At 42.5% G+C, this 25,283-nt stretch overlaps 2 protein-coding genes across 2 annotated transcripts in view; one reads left to right on the forward strand and one right to left on the reverse strand.

Moving 5' to 3' along the window:
• Window positions 1-13,751, reverse strand: part of PDE4DIP (phosphodiesterase 4D interacting protein) — a 175,693-nt gene extending 161,942 nt beyond the window's left edge. The window contains exon 1 of the mRNA XM_072129165.1: window positions 13,410-13,751. Within this exon, the coding sequence (XP_071985266.1) occupies window positions 13,410-13,550 (141 nt within the window). The 5' untranslated portion in view covers window positions 13,551-13,751. The remainder of the gene's footprint in view (window positions 1-13,409) is intronic.
• The window catches only part of GORAB (golgin, RAB6 interacting), a 209,491-nt gene that overhangs the window by 54,845 nt on the left and 129,363 nt on the right, over window positions 1-25,283 (forward strand). The window lies entirely within an intron of this gene.

Below are 25,283 nucleotides of genomic sequence, written 5' to 3' on the forward strand. Positions count from 1 at the left end.
CCTCCACACTGTATCATTGTGCCACTCTGTGGCTTACCAGGTTGCTGCCACCTCCACACTGTATCATTGTGCCACTCTGTGGGCTCCTGCTGCTGCTGACGCCACCTCCACACTGTATCATTGTGCCACTCTGCGAACTCCTGCTGTTAATGCCACCTCCACACTGTATCATCGTGCCACTCTGTGGGCTCCTGCTACTGCTGACGCCACCTCCACACTGTATCATTGTGCCACTCTGTGGGGTGATGCTGCTCACGCCACCTCCACACTGTATCATTGTGCCACTCTGTGGTTTACCAGGTTGCCGCCACCTCCACACTGTATCATTGTGCTACTCTGCCACTCATGATACTGACAACTGACCACTGTCTCCCTGGAACACCCTGTGATTTCCAATGCTGTTTTCACCCTCCATCGCTCTATGATGTTGCCACTATGTTTAGTTTTCCCCTTCATTTCATCTGTCAGAAGGAATGAAAAGCCTCAGGATTGATAGCCAAAAGCAGGAGTGGATACAGAACACAGAGGATATGCAAATATCCCATTTAGTGGTCATCTCTCTTTTGGATCCACTCCTGTTTGTTTTTGGCTTTAGCAATACTGATGATGGATTATTGACTGATTGAAAGCGGACATTGACAGATGAAATGAAGGGAAATGATCAGTGACGTCAATGCAAAATTACTGCCGACACCCTCTGCACTCTTTTGGGGGATTTCTACATGTATCCGCATTTAACAGAACAGGTTCTGTCATTATCTACGGAATCATCTGATGTCAGTGTAAAAAGAGTGCACTCTTTGATGTTATAGTGGGATCTTGGCCCCTTATCTCAGTCCTTTCGAGCTGGCACAGACTTGACCTTGTCAGGATTTGTTCCTGCTTCGCTTATTTGGTGAAGTTGGCATCTGTAAGTGAGATGGAATTGAAGAGTGAAGCGATTCTAAGAGTGGCGGCTGTATGTATATGACATACTAAAATACAGCATTGTTTGAAGACCAAACCACACTCCCTATGCTTATTTAAGTAGGGCACAACGTTCTACAACACCCTACAGGCTCTCTGCAGCCAGGAAATACCTGTTTTTTTTAACATGATTCGATTCGGGTTGAATCAAATTATTTTTTAAAATTCGGCGAATCGGGTCCACTGGAATCTCAACAAATTCGCTCATCTCTACTTATAGGCATAAAGTGGGTCAATGTTCTCAAAGACAAAATCGACCCCCCCCCCCCCAGAAAAATGTGAATTTTTCTCATATATTCTACAAAAGTCCTGTGAGAAATGCATACCATATGGGAAAAAGCATAAGAGGAACAAGAAAAAGTCAATGTAGCTAACTAGTCTTGCAAGGAAAGCAATAAGCGATAAAGATAAGGCATTTAAGGTGCTAAAACTTGAAGGTAGCTATGAGGCATTACAGGATTATAGAGAGAAAAATAAATCCTGTAAAAAGCACATAAAGGCTACAAAAATAGAGACTGAGAGAAATATTGCCAGGGAGAGCAAAAATAATCCCAAATTATTTTCAAGCATATAAATGATAAGAAACTAAAAACAGAGAGTGTGGGCCCTCTTAGGAATAACATGGGGGTCATGGTAAAAGGAGATGAGGAAAGGGCCAATCTACTGAATGTCGCCTTCTCGACTGTCTTTACCCAGCAAAATCCACTGGTGGAAGACACGGTGAGGAATAATGAAAATTTTCTTTGGAATGTCATCAGTTTAACCCAGGAAGAGGTACGGCGCTGCTTTGAAACCACAAAGATAGATAAATCACCAGGGCCAGATTATTTTTAATATTTCAAGATTCACTGAGGACTGGTTATGTTCCACAGGACTGGCACATAGCAAATGTGGTACCAATTTACAAAAAAGGATCAAAAAGAGATCCTGGAAACTACAGACCTGTGAGTCTAACATCTGTGGTGGGGAAAATACTTGAGGGGTTTGATGCTATCCTGGAGTATATCACTGTACATAACCTTATAACCCAGCATCAACATGGGTTTATGAGAGATCGGTCCTGTCAGACTAATCTGATTGGTTTCTACGAGGAAGTAAGTTCCAGACTGGATCTGGGGGATGCTGTGGATGTTGTATATCTGGATTTTTCAAAAGCATTTGACACCATGCTGCATAAAAGGTTGGTACATAAAATGAGACTGGTGGGACTAGGGGAAAATCTGTGTATTTGGGTAAGTAATTGGCTTAGTGATAGAAAAACAAGGGTCGTCTTTAATGGCACATTCTCAGATTGGGTTGATGTTACTAGTGGAGTGCCACAGGGGTCGGTATTGGGGCCACTTCTTTTTAATATTTTTATTAATGACCTTGTAGTGGGCTTACACAGTCAAGTTTCAATATTTGCAGATGATACTAAGCTGTGTAAAGTAATAAATACTGAGGTCGATAGTTTATCATTACAGAGGGATTTGTGGAAGCTTAAGGAGTGGGCAGAAAAACTTAATTTTAAACTTAATTTTAGTGACCAGAGCCAGGCGACTGCTGCTAAAGCAAATAAAATCATGGGATATATCGAGAGGAATTGATTCTCATGATAAAGACATAGGGGCACATTTACTTACTCAGTCCGGAGGAGATCCCAAAAGTGCATTGTCTGAAGACAATGCACTGTGCCGCAATTCACTTACATCGTGCGCCCGACTTGCTGAATGTGTCGCTTCCCCAATCAGGTCTGCCGGAGTTCACCATCTTCCTCCCGGTGCATGTAAGTGCTTGGCTTGGAATTTTTAAGTTAAATTCCGCAGTTTGTCTGAATCCATCGGATCGTCTGACGCCCCCCCCCCATTTGTGTTGCATGAAAGCCGAAATCTGATCACATGCGACACAATACCCTTTTAAATAGGGCGCAAATCTGAAATCGTTGAAATATCCGACGTTTGTGCGATCCGCAGACCTTTGGTAAATGAGCCCCATAGTTTTGCCCTTATATAAATCCCTTGTCAGACCACACATGGAATATGTACAAAGATCTCTCCAAAGATCATTTTATACCTTGGGCTGTGACCAGGACAAGGGGGGATCCTCTACGCCTAGAGGAGAGGCGATTCTACCATCAACATAGACAAAGGTTCTTTACTGTAAGAGCAGTGAGACTATGGAACTCTCTGCCGCAGGAGGTTGTTATGGCGGACTCTATGTACATGGTCAAGAGAGGCCTGGATGCTTTTCTGGAGAGAAAAAATATCATGGGTTATGGGGATAAAACATTTAAAGGTTGGACTTGATGGACTTGTCTTTTTCCGGCCTTGTATATACACTCACCGGCCACTTTATTAGGTACACCTGTCCAACTGCTCGTTAACACTTAATTTCTAATCAGCCAATCACATGGCGGCAACTCAGTGCATTTAGGCATGTAGACATGGTCAAGACAATCTCCTGCAGGTCAAACCGAGCATCAGTATGGGGAAGAAAGGTGATTTGAACGTGGCATGGTTGTTGGTGCCACAAGGGCTGGTCTGAGTATTTCAGAAACTGCTGATCTACCGTGATTTTCACGCACAACCATCTCTAGGGTTTCCAGAGAATGGTCCGAAAAAGAAAAAACATCCAGTGAGCGGCAGTTCTGTGGGCGGAAATGCCTTGTTGATGCCAGAGGTCAGAGGGCAGACTGGTTCAAGCTGATAGAAAGGCAACAGTGACTCAAATCGCCACCCGTTACAACCAAGGTAAGCAGAAGAGCATCTCTGAACGCACTGTACGTCGAACTTTGAGGCAGATGGGCTACAGCAGCAGAAGACCACACCGGGTGCCACTCCTTTCAGCTAAGAACAGGAAACTGAGGCTACAATTTGCACAAGCTCATCGAAATTGGACAGTAGAAGATTGGAAAAATGTTGCCTGGTCTGATGAGTCTCGATTTCTGCTGCGACATTTGGATGGTAGGGTCAGAATTTGGCGTCAACAAAATGAAAGCATGGATCCATCCTGCCTTGTATCAACAGTTCAGGCTGGTGGTGGTGGTGTCATGGTGTGGGGAATATTTTCTTGGCACTCTTTGGGCCCCTTGGTACCAATTGAGCATCGTTGCAACGCCACAGCCTACCTGAGTATTGTAGCTGACCATGTCCATCCCTTTATGACCACAATGTACCCAACATCTGATGGCTACTTTCAGCAGGATAATGCGCAATGTCATAAAGCTGGAATCATCTCAGACTGGTTTCTTGAACATGACAATGAGTTCACTGTACTCAAATGGCCTCCACAGTCACCAGATCTCAATCCAATAGAGCATCTTTGGGATGTGGTGGAATGGGAGATTCGCATCATGGATGTGCAGCCGACAAATCTGCGGCAACTGTGTGATGCCATCATGTCAATATGGACCAAAGTCTCTGAGGAATGCTTCCAGCACCTTGTTGAATCTATGCCACGAAGAATTGAGGCAGTTCTGAAGGCAAAAGGGGGTCCAACCCGTTACTAGCATGGTATACCTAATAAAGTGGCCGGTGAGTATACTATGATACTCATAGCAGAACCCACGTTCCATTTATACTCACCAACTCACAGAAATCTTACAGTCTGCACTGTCCCCCATCTCCTCTCTCACCTGTCCAAACCTGGCTACTAACCATTATAGTCATACTGTCAGATGGCTCCACTTTCTATCCGAAATTTGAAACAGACACAAGCAGTTTTGCCACACAGAAAGAAACTTGTTTCCTTTCGTATTGCTCCAGGATTGCCGAACATCTGTGGAGAAACAGGTTTATTTTACTAATCTAATATCCTCTCTCTCTAACAACTCCAAAAGGCTATTTGATACTCTTCACTCCTTACACCAACGATGCAGCCACCTATCACAGACCTTGGGGCTGAAGATCTGGCCGCCTACTTTAAAGATAAAATTGACTGCATTTGCCATGAAATTTCTCAATCCACACCCCCTGCCCCGCCCACTAACCCCCTCCTGTTCGGTACCTTACCTTGTTCGCTCTCTTCCTTTGAGACAGTCACAGAAGAAGTGTCCACACTCCTTCCCTCTGCTTGTCCCACTACCTGTATCAGTGACCCCATCCCCTCACATCTGGTACAGTCTCTCTCCCCAGCAGTCGCCTCACTAAAATCTTCAACCTCTCTCTCTCTTCTGGTGTTGTCCCCTCTTCTTTCAAGCATTCAGCTGTTACCCCATTACTAAAGAAACCTTCTCTGGACCCATCCAGTGGTGCTAACTACCGACCAGTTTCTAACCTCCCTTTCATCTCCAAACTCCTGGAACACCTGGTCTATACTCGACTAACCCGCTATCTCTCAGCCAACTCCCTCCTGGACCCCCTACAATTGGTTTCCGCTCTATGCACTCCACTGAAACTGCTCTTGCTAAAGTCTCCAATGATCTCACTGCTAAATCCAAAGGTGACTATTTGCTCCTCATTCTTCTGGATCTATCGGCAGGGTTCGATACTGTGGACCACCAGCTTCTCCTCAGGATACTTCGCTCCATTGGCCTAAAGGACACTGCACTCTCTTGGTTTTCTTCCTATCTCTCTTTCAGTGTCTCCTTTTCTGGATCTTTCTCTCTCATCTTCCTCTCAGTGTCGGGGTTCCTCAGGGCTCAGTCCTAGGCCCTCCTTCTATTCTCCCTGTATACTGCCCCCATCAGACAAAGCATCAAAAGATTTGGTTTCCAGTATCATCTCTATTCTGATGATACCCATCTATATACTTCTGCACGTAACATCACCCCTGCCTTAATACAGAACACTAGTAAATGTGTCTCTGCTGCCTCTCCATCTCCGTCTATGGGATCTGTTCTGTCCTGTGCAGAAAATCTAGCTGCTAAGGTTTCCGTCTCCAGTGTATGGTTGGTAACAGCACCATCTGTTGGTTTAGCGTATTTACTTGCTTGTAGTGCTTGTGGGTATTGCTTGTTACTGTAGTGTGCATTAACAGCAGCCATCTTTCCTCATGTCTGACAGTTTGAGGAGCCACTTCCATTACCTGTTTTGTACCTCAGGTTCATTACAAACAGCCTGTTCCAGCATAGTTGGTGAGCACATTATCCATGTATATGCTGACATGCTTTGTATGCTTTAGTACGGGTGAAGTATTAACTCATGTTGTTGTGAATGACAGATTTTGTATTCCATGTACCATACCATTTGATGTATTCTGAATACCACTGTTATTCATCCTATAGTTTCACCTTTTCCTGTCTACTATCAATAAAGAGAAGATTTTTCTATAGTCTTTTCTTGAGAGGACATGGAGGTTTAACTACATGTCAGATTACACACCGTGCTAACGTGTAAGAGGACAGCATAGGATCACTATAGCACTGAGGCAGCAGGCCCACTGTCTTAGGGTTGCGCTGGACTCCGACCTCTCCTTCGCACCGTATATTCAATCTCTTGCTTGCTCTTGCCTGCACGCATCTCAAAAACATCTCCAAAATCTAACCATTTCTGACAACTGAAACTCCTAAAATGCTAATTGTTGCATTCACTCTTAACTAGACTACTGTAAGTCCCTACTAATCGGTCTTCCACTCACTAAACTCTTTCCTCTACTATCTATTCTTAATGCAGGCCAAACGCTACACAGATGCCTCCAGTCTGTGCCTGTCACTGCACTGGCTGCCTGTCTCCCTCCGTATTCACTTTAAAATAATAACCCTCATCCACAAAGCTCTGCATAATGCTGCACCTCCCTATCTCTCTTCTCTGTCTATTGCCCAACCGTGCTCTTCGATCAGCCAGTGATATTAGATTAATCTCTACCTTAATTCAAACCTCTCAGTGGTGTAGATTTGTACCTTGTTAGCCATGGAGAGCAGAAGAAGAGTGAAGAAATCAGGCGATACCTTTTTGAGGCTGAGTATATTTGATGGTGAGCTTTCGAGAATACTAGTTCTGTTCGTCAGACATGATGTTATGCATGACATGATGTCTCTGGCCTGTTTCCCCAACATAAAGGTCTGTGGTTGGACACTGTTAAAACATAATAAGGTAGACCACATTAGAGGACCTGCAGGAAAAGGTCCCCTTGATCTGATGTACCTGCTGTGATTGAGGTAAAGGTACCTGGTCACCTGTGCGAATGTGCTGGCACGTTTTACACCTGCTTTGCAGGCAGGGTGAGGTACCATTTTCTGATGAAGGTCTCAGAGCACTCCGGACAACCAGTTGTTTCAGGTTTGGTTGTTCCGGGAAGGACAGGACTGGAAATATTTCTTTTAGTCTCGTATCTTTATGCAGAATCGGTTGGAGTTCCTTGGCAATGTGACTTAGGATCTCCAGTTGTGGGCTGTAAGTGACAACTGGAGAAATTCAGACCTGAGCTCCAGGAGGTGTTTTTACAGGTCTTTCTTGTCTGAACAGATACGGTTGTAACGTATGGCCTGGCTGTATATGATAGACTGTCTGGTTTGTTTGGGGTAGAAGCTGTTATTTCTCAGGTAGGCCGTTTGTTGGTTTATGGAATATTGTTGTGGTTAAGCAGCTGTCTTTAATCTGTATTGTGGTATCCAGAAAGTGTATCTCCTTATATGAATATCTTAGTTTCAGATTGATGGTGGGGTGAAAGTTGTAGCCCTCATAGAATTGAAGTAGGACCTCCTCACCTGCAGTCCAAATTATCAGAATATCATCAGTATAACGAAGGTAGATCATGGGTTTTGTGGTGCATGTGGATAAGTAAAGACCTTCCAGTTCTGGTCTCAGAACTCATACAATTTGTGCTCACCCACAGCTATTTCTCATTTGGAGAGGATCTGTACCTACAGTGTATGGGAACATCAATGGGTTCAAGGTGTGCACCACAGTATGCCAATCTTTTTATGGCTGAACTGGAAGGTGCTTACTTATCCACATGCACCACAAAACCCATCATCTACCTCCGTTATATTGATGATATTCTGATCATTTGGACTGCATATAAGGAGACCCAACAGGAGGCCATGGTACCCCTAGTAGTCACTTACAGCCCACAACTGGAGATCCTTCATCATAATGTCAAGGAATTCCAACCGATTCTGCATAAAGATACAAGACTAAAAGAAATATTTCCAGTCCCTCCTCTCCTGTCCTTCCGGCAACCACCAAACCTGAAACAACTGGTTGTCCGGAGTGCCCTGTGACCTCCATCAGAAATTGGTACCTCACACTGCCTGCAAAGCAGGTGTAAAACGTGCCAACATATTCGCACAGGTGACCAGGTACATGTACCTCAAACACCGCAGGTACATCAGATCAAGAGGACCTTTTCCTGCAGGTCTTCTACCTTATTATGTGTCAACAGTGTCCAACGACAGACCTTCATGTTGGGGAAACAGGCCAGAGACTCCATCAATGTATGAACTCACACAGAGTTGATATTAAAAGATCTCCCAGTGGCTGCACATTTCTCCAGAGATCACCACAGATTACTATTTTCATGGGACATTTTAAGACACAGCGGGAAAGGAAAGAATGGGAGTATAAATTAATGAGGAGATTCAACACCTTACAAAGTGGTATTCACGTTCATGCCAGCTTCATGACCTCCTATCTCTGACCTGGAGGCCACAAGCAGATAAGAGCCAGGGCTCTTGTATTTATCAATATGTTGTTTTAGAGTTTTTTTGTTTTTTTTTTTATTATCCTTTGATCATCACTGTTTAGTGTGTATAAAATGCTGTGAATTTTCTGTTTCATGCACAACATCATGTCTGACGAAGAGAACTAATATTCTCGAAAGCTCACCATCAAATATAGTCAGTTTGCCTCAATAAGGTATGGCCTGATTTCTTCACTCTTCTTCAAACCTCTCATGCACGTCTCCAGGACTTCTCCCGAGCCATACCAATTTTCTGGAACACCCTTCCCCAGAATCTTAAACTAATACCCACCCTCAAAAGTTTCAAACATGCTCTTAAAACTCATCTTTTTAGGCAGCCCTATCCTACTTGCTAACTGCATGAAATATCAACTCTCTCTTTACTAATCTATCCAATGTCCTCCTCCAGTTGCTTATCTTATCTATATACCAAGCTCTAGGCTTCTCTACAGTCACTTTCACCTTGGACCTTCTATATAAGATTGAGGCTGATGGCTGGTTCAAGCAGCAGAATTTTTTATTTATTTTATTTTGTACTGTTCACTTATAAAGAATGGCTGGACCATAATACAAGCTCTTAAACCTTGTGTCACCCCCTTCATTCTCCTAGACTGTAAGCTCTTGCGAGCAGGGGCCTCACTCCTATTGTTCCATATGAACAATATCCTTTTTTATCCTTCCATGTATAGAGCTGTATGAGGGCTTATTTTCTGCGTAATAAATCCTGATGGGTTTTTATAATCCATCCCTTGAACTGGAAATAAAATTCAAAATGCAGTAAAAATTGCCAAGAAACTGCATTTGCGACATTTTCTTGTGGGCTCTGTTTTTAGCTCTTTCACTGTACATTCCAAATGACATCTCAAATATATTCTTTGGTTTGGTACGATCACAGAGATACCAAATTTATACTGGTTTTATTAGTTGTTAATAGATTTTAACCCCTTGCCACCGAAGCCACTTTTCACCTTCATGACACGGCCCATTTTTTCAAATCTGCCCTGTGTCACTATACGTGGTTAGAACTTTAGGATGCTTTAACATATCCAAGTGATTTTGAAATTGTTTTCTTGTGACACTTCTTGTTAGTTGAAAAATTTTGCTGGTATGTTTTGAGTTTTATGGAAAAAAGGATATTTGGTGAAAATTTGGAAAAATTCTCAATTTTAGAAATTCAAAATGTTCTATTTTTTTCCACACTTAGACATAAAAGCAAAAAAACTGATCACTAACATTAACTGAAAGTCTGCTTTTATGTTGACATGTGTTTTTTTGCATCCTCTCATTTTTGTAAGATGTTTTGGGGCTTTGAACTTTAGGTGCAATTTTTCACATTTTCATAAAAGACACAAAATCACGCTATTGAAGGACCTGCTCAGGTTTCAAATCACCTTTAGAGGCCTTAATATTAGTAAAAACCATATATTACCCCATTATAGAAACTACACCCCTCAACGTATGTGAAACAACTTTTATGAAGTTTGTTAACCCTTTAATTGTTTTATAGGGGATAAAACAAAATTGTGTGCAATTTAAAAATTTACATTTTTTTTGGCTAAATGAATGTGGAGTTGCCTAAGGTGTAATTCCTCTTTTTAAAGAATATACAGAGTTTTGCCTGTCATGTTTTTCCCGCCATATGAATCAATATGGCCCATATGAATCATCCTTATGTTTTTGTTTTCTGTTCTCTGGATCTAAACCTTTTAGGTTGTTTTTGATGGACCAGTATGTTTATTCAACCTAATCTAATATTATATTCATCAGTGCATGTCATGGAAATAACCCACAGCCTAAAAAACAACATCATTTGACATTTCTGACACTAGGATATTGCTGCACAATGACATAAACACAGTTGCTAATTATATTGTATTAGTCTATGAGCACACAGCAGATGTACACTAACAAGTAATCAACACTACAAGAAATCAACTAATCACCAGATTTTTTGACATCTAAGGAACACCTGCTGTTCACCACTAATCTTAAATGATATGATAACTGGAATGTTTGGGTTTCTGTATGCACATTTATTTTTCAAATCGCATAAAAACTATTTAACAATCAATTACCGGTAGTTTATCTTTAGTGTTCTATTTGGGTCTTTTATCTGTTACACATTTATAAACTATAACTTTACGGTAATTTAATATAATATTCTAATATTGTGAATGTTACTCTACTGCTTGTCTGAAGACATACGACATACAGACTACTCTATCATATCCAATTATGCTATATAGGGCAGTATTATTGGGCAGAATAAGAATTCATGCTATCATGAATGAATGGGCAGAGTAAGGCTGTCTGAAGCCCATTTTCATGAATATGTATGTGGGATGTGCTAATATACTCTCAAAACATTTGTTGTATGATTTGTACAGAGTATTCAAATGTCTCATACATAGGCCCACATTTATCAAAAACAGTACAAACTGCACTATGTGCATTTTGTCTGTAAATTGAGCAGGATGCGCCAGATTCATGAATTGTGGCTCACTTTCCTTGTTAATCTGGCACTCCCTTCACTGCACCTTTAATATATGGAGTGAAACACAATTCTGTTGGACACTTCTTGAAAAATGTGTTGCACGGTCTGACTGTGCACCACAATGCCCGCATCAGGTATACAGGCAGTCCCCGGGTTACATACAAGATAGGGTCTGTAGGTTTGTTCTTAAGTTGAATTTGTATGCAAGTCGGAACTGTATATTTTATCATTGTAATCCCAGCCAGAACTTTTTTGGTCTCTGTGACAATTGGATTTTAAAAATGTTGGGTTGTCATAAGAATCAGGATTAACACTAAAGCTTCATTACAGACGCCTGTGATAACTGTTACAGCTGATCATTGTAGCCTGGGGACAAAGTACAGTAAATTACCAAAAATACAGAGGTCCGTTAGTAACTAGGGGTCGTCTGTAAGTTGAGTGTTCTTAAGTAGGGGACCGCCTGTAGTGCAACAAATGTGTCGCGGACACTTTATAAATACACGTGCAAGCAGTTTGCACTATAAAGAATGTGCAAAATCAGACAAAAAACTGGAGAAGGGACTTTAATAAATGTGGCCCATAGACTGCACACCATTATAGTCATACACTACCATGAACTCTTAGGGGGACATTTATCAGGGCTGGTATCCCACTTTTCTAGCATATGAGCCGATAAATAACTGTGAACCACCAGTAATTGGTTCCACAATCATTTCCATAAGTGAAAGTTTGCAGGCTGCAAGATACCTACCATAGAAATATAAACTGCGCAGCACGGCTGACATATACTTCAGGAAATGGTGCTAAAGAGGCGGAGGAAGAGTAAGTATGATAAATCTCCCTCTAAATTTTGCACTATGAATCTACTTTTAGAAGACCTAAGGACATATTCTATTATATAATTATAATTATTTATTATATTTAAAACCAAAGGGCACTTTTAACAACATTTATTTTGTAAAGTCATTTGCCCTGTATAGAGAAGGCTCATGAGCTGAGCCCTTTCCAGGTGCCTGCCGTTTTATAGAGGAGACACCCGCCGCCTACACTGTTAACACCTTTATAAACTGTTATCCTTTTAAGTGAAATGGTTGAACCTAAATGGACACTGCCATCTTGACCCAAATCATCACCCATCGATATGTTATCAGGGCCCTCGATCAGTTGTTATGATTGCAGAGAACCTCTAAGAGGCCTCCATGCGAAGCTTTAAAATCAAAGCCTGGAAAGAAATGGCGCAACTGGATATGGAATTTTTTTCCAGTTTCTCAGTAGATTATCAAACAATTGTTAGATTGTTCCCGCTCACCCTCATCTTATGCCGGGAGCAGATTGAATGATCCGGCTTTCTTGCTACAGTAAAATCTGTCTGTATTTAACAACCATCATGAACCTTACACTTTTGGGAATCTGTTTCTGGTGCACGCAGGGGCCCTTCCTAATGGCCTGAGGAACGGCGCCTGCGTGTGCCAGAAATGTGTGGCCAAAATCTTTTAAATGTTAGGTGCATGATGATTAGTAGATTGCATGAAATATTTAGTGGATTCACGAGGAAAAAGAATTAGTTATCTGGCTGAAAACAATAAAAATATGAACAGTGAAGAATAATTAAAAATGGAAACACAAAAACGGAAATGGCTGTGTCCTTAAAAGATTAAAAGGTATTTTGATATCATTAGTAGCTATAATTTCTTTTTAATAAGTACTAACCTTTATATATTATTTCCACAGTAAACTGAAATCCACATTTTTGTGCCATAACTTATATCCTATAAAAATAATTTATTTGTCCTAATACATGTATTTCATCCTAGGAAATAACCAAATTATATATTGCAGATTCTTATTGAATACCTAGTCCAGAGCCTTGAAGGTGGAGTAGGTAAACTTTCACTCCTGGACTAATATCCTGCAACTGATCTCACAGTGTTAAAAGGGGACACAAAACCATGTCATAGTGTGTTGAATTTGAATGCTGACTTGGTGGACAAAGAATTTTCCAAAGTGGGCAACACATATCTAATCTTTACTATTGTTTTGCAAATATTCATAGACAATATATTTACTGCTCAACATATACCAACAGTTTAATGTTGCTTGTGTGTCAGAAAGTATCACCTCTATATTATGTATTAATAATTAATTGCTTATTGGGAAAGAATAGATAGAGAGGGAGATAGAATAGTCTATCATTTTAGATATTAAACAGTATATTAAATAACCTGCAATTTTTGTTGTTTGTTTGATTTCAATAATTACATTTTGTACAAGATTTTGCCATTACATTTTATATTGTGGTACTGACAGGATATGGAAAAAATACCATAATAACTTGTATTCCTATACTTACACTTTTGTAGACATCATTGCTGCTGTCTTCATACTTGTTCTGGATTCGGTCTTCCAGAAAGTAGATCCTCAATTTGAGGCTGAAATTTTCTTTTTTCAAGTCATTTAGATGTTGTGACAATGTTCGGTATCCGATCGACATGGTTATATTGTATTCACCACTTCCGTTTTCTATACTTTAGCATATTTTAAATAATATATATCTAACAGTGTGCAAACACTATTCTACAAGTCAAAAAAAAAACACAAACAAAAACATTTTCATTTCAGATACTATGAAATCATTATGAAAAGTTCTCAGCTGACTGAGAGCTAAGATCTCTGTGTAGCCTTTTGCAACCAGCACAGCCAAAAAGTGTTAAGGGAGAGCAGTTGCCTTTTCTTTTTTTACTTCAGGGAGATATTTATGGAATCTGTAGCCGACAACTGTCATATGTCCAACACAGGCACAAGTGCCGAAAGTTGATACCAATAGAGAAGCTGTCACTAGAGCTTCTCTGTGACAGAGATGCAGCTGTTACTTTGGTTAAAGAGTCACACAATGTGAACATTTGCTACATTCTATGCTCTGCAATAAACAAGCAACAAAAAATAGACAATAACTAAAGCAGCAGTTTAAAGTGCTATAGTCAGTACGTGAAGTTGACAATATATAACCATCTTAAAGATATTATAAAAGTGCAGTCTGTAATATGTGCTGTTTGCCTGTGTATTGTGCAGAGGGTGCGATATTCAGTATTTCTGGTGCCCGTTCTACATGAATCTGACATCCCCTGCACAATTTCTTTTTTGGTGCACCCTTAACATAGGGCTTGTGACACAATACTGTAGGACTTTGCATGTTAAATCTGAGCACCAGAACGCCCCCTTCAGTTCAGAAATTGGTGTTGCATGAAGATTAGTGCAGCTCCGCCACAAAAGGGTTGTGACAGACCGAAAACGGGTACAGTGGGGGTCATTTACTAAGGGCCCGATTCGCGTTTTCCCGACGTGTTACCCGAATATTTCCGATTTGCGCTGATTTTCCCTGAATTGCCCCGGGATTTTGGCGCACACGATTGGTTTGTGGCGCATCGGCGCTGGCATACACGCAACGGAAATGGGGGGGCGTGGCCGAACGGTAACCCGACGGATTCGGAAAAACCGCCGCATTTAAAAAAAAAATTGGTTGCACGGGCCATAGTCACATGCACCACGATGAAGACGATGAACTCCGGGGCACCTCGGCGGACTTCGGCGCAGCAGCGACACCTGGTGGACATCGAGCACAGGACCTTCATGAATCGCCGGAAGACCCGAACGCTCGTCAGAGAAGCCGCCGCTGGAACGCGAATGGACCGGGTGAGTAAATGTGCCCCAATGTCCTTAGTGAATGTGCCCTATTGGGGCTCATTTACTTACCCGGTCTTGTCGCGATGCACCGGCGCGTTCTCCGACGAGGATTCGGGTCTTCCGACGATTCACTAAGGTTGCGCGCCCGATGTCCACTAGGTGTCGCTTCTGCGCTAAGGTCCACCGGAGTTCACCATCCTATTACTGGTGCATGTAAGTGTGTGTGTGAGCGACACATTTTTTTTTTTTAGATACTGCGGTTTTTCCGAATCTGTTGGGTTTTCCGACGGCCACGCCCCCCGATTTCCGTTGCATGCATGCTGGCGCCGATGCGACACAATCCGATCACGTGCGCAATCCGGTGCAAACCGGTAATTTTCGGGAAACCCGACGAAAATGAGCAATTCGGGCCCTTAGTAAATGAGCCCCATTGTGTTGGTTCACACTTTGCATCTGTGGTGACTCGTCCCTGCAGGCTCTATACATTAGTCATTTCTGGGAAAAGAAAAAGTGGGGCAACTCAAAGCATACCTTCTCAACCAATTGGGAATGTATATATTGTGCTATTGGATAGTTTAGAGTATCAAAAACTGAAAATTAGGATAATAGGTAGTGTTCAGAGCACCAATATTCAAACTCTATTACTGTTGCATGAACTGATTACCAAGGTTATAGTAGGCAGTATAGTATTTATTATCTCCCCTATATTTATGTAAATACAATATAAAACACAATGCATAAAAAACAAAGTGCATAAAATATACAAAGAAAAAAGGTTTTTTAACCCCTTAACGCTGCAGCCCTTTTTCGTTTTTGCATTTTAATTTTCCACCCCCCACCTTCAAAAATCTATAACTTTTTTATTTTTCCATGTACAGAGCTGTGTGATGGCTTATTTTCTGTGTAACAAATTACACTTCAAAATGGTGGTATTTAATATTTCTTTCCTTGTACTGGGAAGCGGGAAATAAATTCCAAATGCAGTGAAATTGGTAAATAAACGCATTTGTGCCATATTCTTGTGGGCTTCCATTTTACGGTTTTTACTGTATGCCCCAAATGACATGTCTACTTTATTCTTTGGGTTGGTACGATTATTGGGATACCAAATTTGAATAGGTTTTATAGTGTTTTCATACATTTCAAAAAATGAAAACCTCCTGTACAAAAAATTTTTGGGGGATTTTGCCATCTTGTGGCGCTAATAACTTTTTTATACTTTGGTATACGGAGCTGTGGGTGGTGTCAGTTTTTGCGTATTTTGATGACATTTACAATGTTATCATTTTAAGGACTGTGCAACCTTTTGATCACTTTTTATAGAAATTTTTATTTTTTTTAAATGACAAAGTGCCATTTTCGACTTTGGGCGCGATTTCAGTTACGGGATTAAACACAGTGAAAAACCGTTATCATATTTTGATAGATCGGGCATTTTTGGATGCGGAAATACCTAATGTGTTTATGATTTTTACTGTTTATTTATATTTATATCAGCTCTGGGGAAAGGGGGGTGTTTTGAGGTTTTATTTTTGAGTTTAAATTTTTATTTTTACTACTTTTCAGACTCCCTAGGGAACTTTAACCCTAGGTTGTCTGTAAGATCCTGCCATATACGGATGATCCTGCCCCTGATGATGTCACAGGGAGCGACGATCCTCAGAAAGATGGCGGCACCCATGCGCCGCCATCTTTTTGAAGCCGCAGGCAGCTTTGCCGCCGGCGATCAGTGGGAAAACAACCGCAATATGCAGCAAAGACTTACCAGCTATGGAAAGGGCTAGGTTCACAACCAGATATCTTCAGCTCCGTCCAGCATCTCCACCCGGCGTCCCTAAAAATACCACAGTCACTTACAGTATAAAGTCTCCTGGATAACAACACTGTGCTCCTAAATAATATATACCCCTCACAGCACAACTGACCGAACTCTCCCCACATATAAAAAATTACTTCATTATATATATATATTTCTACTGGAATTATAGCAGGTACAGCTATATACAACACCCCTAATTTATTAATACAGACCCCCCTAACATTTGGTTTAAATGATGCAAAGTAATCTATTGTATCCTATAACTAATATATCCCACCCTGTTATTATGTTACATGATTTTATATACAGTGCTACCCTGACCAATATAAATATATAGCACCCCCAGCTTAGTAATATACTGTATCTCATATACAGCCCCCCAGCTTAGTAATGTACTGTATCCCATATACAGCCCCACAGCTTAGTAATATACTGTATCCCATATACAGCCCCCCAGCTTAGCAGCTTAGTAATATATTGTATCTTATATACAGCCCCCCAGCTTAGTAATATACTGTATCCCATATACAGCCCCCCAGCTTAGTAATATACTGTATCCCATATACAGCCTCCCAGCTTAGTAATATACTGTACCCCATATACAGCCCCCCAGCTTAGTAATATACTGTATCCCATATACAGCCCCCCAGCTTAGTAATATACTGTATCCCATATACAGCTCCCAGCTTAGTAATATACTGTATCCCATATACAGCCCTCCCAGCTTAGTAATATACTCTATCCCATATACAGTCCCCCAGCTTAGTAATATACTGTATCCCATATACAGCCCCCCCAGCTTAGTAATATACTGTATCCCATATACAGTCCCCTCCCAGCCTAGTAATATACTGTATCCCATATACAGTCCCCTCCCAGCTTAGTAATATACCGTATCCCATATACAACCCCAGCTTAGTAATATACTGTATCCCATATACAGCCCCCTCCCAGCTTAGTAATATACAGTATCCCATATACAGCCCCCTCCCAGCTTAGTAATATACTGTACCCCATATACAGCCCCCCAGCTTAGTAATATACTGTATCCCATATACAGCCCCAGCTTAGTAATATACAGTATCCCATATACAGCCCCCCAGCTTAGTAATATACTGTATCCTATATACAGTCCCCTCCCAGCTTAGTAATATACTGTATCCCATATACAGTCCCCTCCCAGCTTAGTAATATACCGTAGCCCATATACAGCCCCAGCTTAGTAATATACTGTATCCCATATACAGCTCCCAGCTTAGTAATATACAGTATCCCATATACAGTCCCCTCCCAGCTTAGTAATATACTGTATCCCATATACAGTCCCCTCCCAGCTTAGTAATATACCGTATCCCATATACAGCCCCAGCTTAGTAATATACTGTATCCCATATACAGCCCCCTCCCAGCTTAGTAATATACAGTATCCCATATACAGCCCCCTCCCAGCTTAGTAATATACCGTAGCCCATATACAGCCCCAGCTTAGTAATATACTGTATCCCATATACAGCCCCAGCTTAGTAATATACTGTATCCCATATACAGTCCCCTCCCAGCTTAGTAATATACTGTATCCCATATACAGTCCCCTCCCAGCTTAGTAATATACCGTATCCCATATACAGCCCCCTCCCAGCTTAGTAATATACTGTACCCCATATACAGCCCCCCAGCTTAGTAATATACTGTATCCCATATACAGCCCCAGCTTAGTAATATACTGTATCCCATATACAGCCCCCCCAGCTTAGTAATATACTGTATCCCATATACAGTCCCCTCCCAGCTTAGTAATATACCGTATCCCATATACAGCCCCCCAGCTTAGTAATATACTGTATCCCATATACAGCCCCAGCTTAGTAATATACAGTATCCCATATACAGCCCCCCAGCTTAGTAATATACTGTATCCTATATACAGTCCCCTCCCAGCTTAGTAATATACTGTATCCCATATACAGTCCCCTCCCAGCTTAGTAATATACCGTAGCCCATATACAGCCCCAGCTTAGTAATATACTGTATCCCATATACAGCCCCAGCTTAGTAATATACTGTATCCCATATACAGCCCCCTCCCAGCTTAGTAATATACAGTATCCCATATACAGCCCCCTCCCAGCTTAGTAATATACTGTACCCCATATACAGCCCCCCAGCTTAGTAATATACTGTATCCCATATACAGCCCCAGCTTAGTAATATACAGTATCCCATATACAGCCCCCCAGCTTAGTAATATACTGTATCCTATATACAGTCCCCTCCCAGCTTAGTAATATACTGTATCCCATATACAGTCCCCTCCCAGCTTAGTAATATACCGTAGCCCATATACAGCCCCAGCTTAGTAATATACTGTATCCCATATACAGCTCCCAGCTTAGTAATATACAGTATCCCATATACAGCCCCCTCCCAGCTTAGTAATATACAGTATCCCATATACAGCCCCCTCCCAGCTTAGTAATATACAGTATCCCATATACAGCCCCCTCCCAGCTTAGTAATATACTGTATCCCATATACAGTCCCCTCCCAGCTTAGTAATATACCGTAGCCCATATACAGCCCCAGCTTAGTAATATACTGTATCCCATATACAGCCCCAGCTTAGTAATATACTGTATCCCATATACAGTCCCCTCCCAGCTTAGTAATATACTGTATCCCATATACAGTCCCCTCCCAGCTTAGTAATATACCGTATCCCATATACAGCCCCAGCTTAGTAATATACTGTATCCCATATACAGCCCCCTCCCAGCTTAGTAATATACAGTATCCCATATACAGCCCCCTCCCAGCTTAGTAATATACAGTATCCCATATACAGCCCCCTCCCAGCTTAGTAATATACAGTATCCCATATACAGCCCCCTCCCAGCTTAGTAATATACTGTACCCCATATACAGCCCCCCAGCTTAGTAATATACTGTATCCCATATACAGCCCCCCCAGCTTAGTAATATACTGTATCCCATATACAGTCCCCTCCCAGCTTAGTAATATACCGTATCCCATATACAGCCCCAGCTTAGTAATATACTGTATCCCATATACAGCTCCCAGTTTAGTAATATACAGTATCCCATATACAGCCCCCCAGCCTAGTAATATACTGTATCCCACATACAGCCCCCCAGCCTAGTAATATACTGTATCCCACATACAGCCTCCCCAGCTTAGTAATATACTGTATCCTATATACAGCCCTCCAGCTTAGTAATATACTGTATCCCATATACAGCCCCCTCCCAGCTTAGTAATATACAGTATCCCATATACAGCCCCCTCCCAGCTTAGTAATATACTGTACCCCATATACAGCCCCCCAGCTTAGTAATATACTGTATCCCATATACAGCCCCCCAGCCTAGTAATATACTGTATCCCATATACAGCCTCCCCAGCTTAGTAATATACTGTACCCCATATACAGCCCCCCAGCTTAGTAATATACTGTATCCCATATACAGCCCCCCAGCCTAGTAATATACTGTATCCCATATACAGCCTCCCCAGCTTAGCAATATACTGTATCCTATATACAGCCCTCCAGCTTAGTAATATACTGTACCCCATATACAGCCCCCCAGCTTAGTAATATACTGTATCCCATATACAGCCCCCCAGCCTAGTAATATACTATATCCCATATACAGCCCCCCAGCTTAGTAATATACTGTATCCTATATACAGCCCTCCAGCTTAGTAATATACTGTACCCCATATACAGCCCCCCAGCTTAGTAATATACTGTATCCCATATACAGCCCCCCAGCCTAGTAATATACTATATCCCATATACAGCCCCCCAGCTTAGTAATATACTGTACCCCATATACAGCCCCCCAGCTTAGTAATATACTGTATCCCATATACAGCCCCCCAGCCTAGTAAAATACTATATCCCATATACAGCCTCCCCAGCTTAGTAATATACTGTATCCCATATACAGCCCCCCCCCCCAGCTTAGTAATATACCGTACCCCATATACAGCCCCCCAGCCCAGTATAAAATAATTCCTCCCCCAGTATAAAATAACCATGGCCCCCATATAATAAATACAGCCCCCCCCCCAGTATTAAACATTTTATAGTCTCATATAATACATATAGTAACCCCCCCCCCTCCCAGTAGAACATGAAACCTCCCCACACACTTACTAGCCGCATTGAATTAATGAGTCCATGAAAAATAATAAAAATCATACTCACCTGCAGGCAGCTGCTCCCTCGGCGTGCGGGTCTTGTCTTCACGCGGCTCTTCTGTGAGCCGCGGCTCTTCTGTGAGCCGCGGCTCTTCTGTGAGCCGCGGCTCCTCTGTGAGCCGCGGCTCCGCACAGTGACACAGGCGGCGTGACGTCATGACGCCTATGTCACTGATCAGAACAGAGCAGCGCAGCAGCCGGAAAGGCGCTGCGTCGCTCCGCATATAAATCGCGCCTGTGTCTTAAAGAGACAGGCTTGATTTATTTAGCTGGTGGGTGATTTGGGCGTTAACGGGCGCCGAATCGCCACTTTAGAGCAGCGAATTTCGTCGCCCTTTACAGGGATCCGCATTCTGCCGCCTGAGGCGAGATTTTCATCTCGCCTCATGGTAGATGCGGCCCTGCCCTGCTCCATCTAACACATTGATGCATACCTCACAAACTAACAATAACCCACCCCCACACACACACACACTAAACAATAGTTTTCCCTTCTTCCCGTTAAAAAATATATTTATATTCTTCTGTCTCACTAAGCTCCCCTCATCTATATCAAATGTCTACTCCACCTGCATCAAAAAGTTTTAGATCCCTTGTCAATTTGTCTGCTAATACTCTACCTTGTTAAACAACTCCACCAATGTTGGAGGGTCTACACTTTTCCATTTGTGCGCTATGCATGTTTTTGCTGCATTAAGTAGATGTCTGATTATAATTCTTTTACATATGTTTGTTGGAATGTTTGACGGATGGAAAATACTAAACGATGGAACAAATTTCAGACTGAGATCCATTATCTTCCATATTTCATAAAAAAAAAGTCTTTTTCAGCAACTCTAAAATGTATGCGTTATCATGACAACTGTTTCTCCATATCTCTAATTCTGGAACTATATACCATCTTGTAAGTATCTTATATCATGTTTCCTGTTTATGACTTGTGTATGGGATCAACTCAAATGGCAACTTCAGTAACAGTCCAGGTAACTGTTTTATTTCTTTCCAAAACAGTGTAACGAAACAGAATAGCTTGCTTCAGCATTTAACAGAAAATACAGTCCATATAAACAGGCCTGACTCACAGTCCTTTGTAGGTGGTGTATCCATCCAGCAGCATAAACCGACAATGTCACTATTGCGGATCCTTGGCTGTGTAACCCCTCCAGCTCTGCATGCAGTATAGCAGAGACTTCCAGACTGCCAACACACATCACCCAGCTCACCTCAGCTTCCTGGCTTTATCTGTCAGCCAAAACCTGGCCTGGATATGTGGGAGTAGTCACCCACCCTGCTCTTGACTACTCCAATGAAAGCCGGCCCAGATCAACTGCATTAAGCAGCTTTGCTACATTAACAATTGTCAGAAATTTAAGGTTCCTGACCAAACATTAACCGGCTCACTTCACTGAGGCCAGGCACCTCGGTGACACATATCTTCCATCAATAATGGCCCCTTGTACCTTCTCACATACCCCCCTCCTCTGACAAAAGCCGGTGGTTTTGGCACCTTTAGCCACCAGACTATGCACCCTTGACAGGGCGTCTACATTTCCCTGCATTTTTCCTGGCCTGTGCTCCACTGTGAAAGAAAAATCTTGTAGGGCCAGGAACCAGTGGGTGACCCGTGCATTTTTCCCCTTCTCCCGCATCCATCTTAGTAGGGCATGGTCTGACACTAGCTTGAACCTCCTTCCTAATAAATAGTACCCGAGGGAGTCTAGTGCCCACTTTATGGCCAGACATTCTTTCTCAATGATGGCATAATTTTTCTCCGCTGGGTACAGTTTCCTGCTAAGATAAATTACTGGGTGCTCTTACTACTTGAGACATAACTGCACCCAGACCTACATCAGACGCATCTGTCTGGACCACAAACTTGCGGGAGAAGTAAGGAGCTATCAACACTGGTTGACTACACAAGGCTTCCTTTAACTCTTTAAAAGCCCCCTCTGCTCCTGGAGACCACTGCACCATTGCCGACTTTGTACCCTTTGTGAGGTCAGTCAAAGGCACTGCTTTCTCTGCAAACCTGGGGACAAATCGCCTATAGTATCCAACAATTCCTATAAATGCCCGGACCTGTTTCTTGTTAAGTGGGCGGGGCCAATTCTGAATAGCTTCCACTTTATTCAGTTGGGGTTTAATTTCCCCTCTTCCCACTATGTAACCCAGGTACCTGCTTTCGTCCATTCCTAGGGCACATTTATTTTGATTAATCGTAAATCCAGCCCTTCTTAGAGAATTCAGGATAGCCTGAAGCTTAATGAGGTGACTTTCCCAGTCATGACTGAAAATAACAATATCATCCAAGTACGCTGCAGCATACTTCCTGTGTGGACGTAGAACCTGGTCCATGGCTCTCTGGAAAGTGGCAGGGGCCCCCTGCAACCCAAATGGCATTCGAATGTACTGGAAACTCCCCTCAGGTGTGGAAAAAGCTGTTTTTTCGTGAGCCTCTTTAGACAATGGAATCTGCCAATATCCCTTAGTAAGGTCTAGGGTGCTGATGTACCTGGTTGGCCCTAATTGTTCTATTAGCTCATCTACCCTGGGCATGGGGTAAGCATCCACTGTGGATACCTCATTGAGTCTGCGGTAGTCGTTGCAGAATCTCCATTCACCATTTGGCTTTGGCACTAACACTATGGGGCTGGACCTCTCAATCTCACTATGGCACTTTTGGACCTCTTAATCACTTCAAGTTCTAACATCCTGTGAACTTCTTTGGAGATTACCTCCCTACGGGCCTCAGGGATCCCGAATGGCTTTAAATTTACCCTGACATGAGGCTCTGTGAGGATTTCATGTTCTATCACATTAGTACAACCAGGGCTTTCTGTGAAGAGATCCTTGTTCCTTTGCAGCATTTCCCTACAATGTTGTTTTTGGGAGGTGGATAAGGACTCTGAAATTTTTACGGCTTCGATGGCTGACTCCGATTGAGTCACTAGGCAAGAAGCCTCAGGGGGGTCTCTCTCTTTCCAGGGTTTGATCAGATTGACATGATAGATCTGGAAGGGCTTCCTCTTCCCTGGCTGATGGACCCTATAGTTGACCTCCCCAACCTTTTCCACTATTTTATAGGGCCCCTGCCATTTTGCTAGGAACTTGCTCTCTACAGTAGGATCTGTCTCACACGAGCAGATCTATTATAGACCCTGGCCTGTGACTCTTGGGCTTGGAGAAGATGCTCCTTTACAATTGGCATCACCTTGGACATCCTTTCCTGCATCTTAGCTACATGCTCAACCACTCTCTTATGTGGGGTAACCTCACTTTCCCAAGTTTCTTTTGCCACATCCAAAAGACCTCTGGGGTGCCTGCCATAAAGTAATTCAAAGGGTGAAAATCCGGTGGAGGATTGGGGCACTTCTCTAATTGAAAACAAAAGATACGGTAAGAGACAGTCCCAGTCTCACCCATCCTTCTCTACCACCTTTTTCAGCATGGCTTTCAGGGTCTTATTAAACCGCTCCACAAGACCATCTGTCTGGGGGTGGTACACTGAAGTGCACAACTGGGTGACTTTTAACACCTTACACAATTCCCTCATCACCTTTGACATGAACAGGGTTCCCTGGCCCGTTAAGATCTCCTTGGGAATCCCTAATGGTCTATGGCAGTGGTGGCAAAACTATGGCATGGGTGTCAGAGGTGGCACTCAGAGCCCTCTATATGGGCACACTTGCCATCACCCCAGGGCAGGGTTCGCCATTCGCCAGACAGGACTCAAGGCCTCTTGCAATCACAGGCAGCCCAGGACCCTGGAAGGAAGCTACAATAATAATCCAAAATTCATCTCCTTTCTACTGTATTGGTGTCCTCAGGTGCCTGTATAATTTAAACCATCAGCAATTTGCAAAAAATATGTCGGTTTTGGTTGTAGTTTGGGCACTCTGTGTCTAAAAGGTTTGCTGCCACTGGTCTATGGTCTATACTAATGGATGAGCTGGGCCAGAGGTATGCGCGGTTGATTTAAAAACCACCACCTAACATTCTGACATTGCCGCCACTAAGATACATCACTGTGTTCTTTGTAGGACCACTGTCCATGGCGTGACCAACCTGACATTATTTATGCACCTTTTCTTATTTCCCATGATGAAAGATCCTCCTGGATGGCGGATCTGGAAACGCGTTTCATAGTTTCATAGTTTATACGGTTGAAAAAAGACACTTGTCCATCAAGTTCAACCAAGGAAGGGCTGAGGCAGGCTATTCCACAGATTGACAGTTCTCATAGTAAAAAAGCCCTGTCGCCTCCGGTGATTAAAGGGGACCTACCACCACGATTCTTCCTATAAAGGTAGAACGGGTGGTAGGTGGATGAATGGGACGTAAGGATAGCCCTTTTTGGGCTAATCCTTATGTCCCGGCTATCCTTTTGTAAACTTTAATCAGTTGATATGCTAATTTATTTAAGCGGCTACTGGGGCGTGGAGTAGCCGGACATGAGGCTACTAGTTGCGGCTACTCCACGCCCCAGAAGCCTCGTTCCTCCG

Source organism: Engystomops pustulosus, chromosome 10 (assembly GCF_040894005.1).
Source record: "Engystomops pustulosus chromosome 10, aEngPut4.maternal, whole genome shotgun sequence".
Lineage (NCBI taxonomy): Eukaryota > Metazoa > Chordata > Amphibia > Anura > Leptodactylidae > Engystomops > Engystomops pustulosus.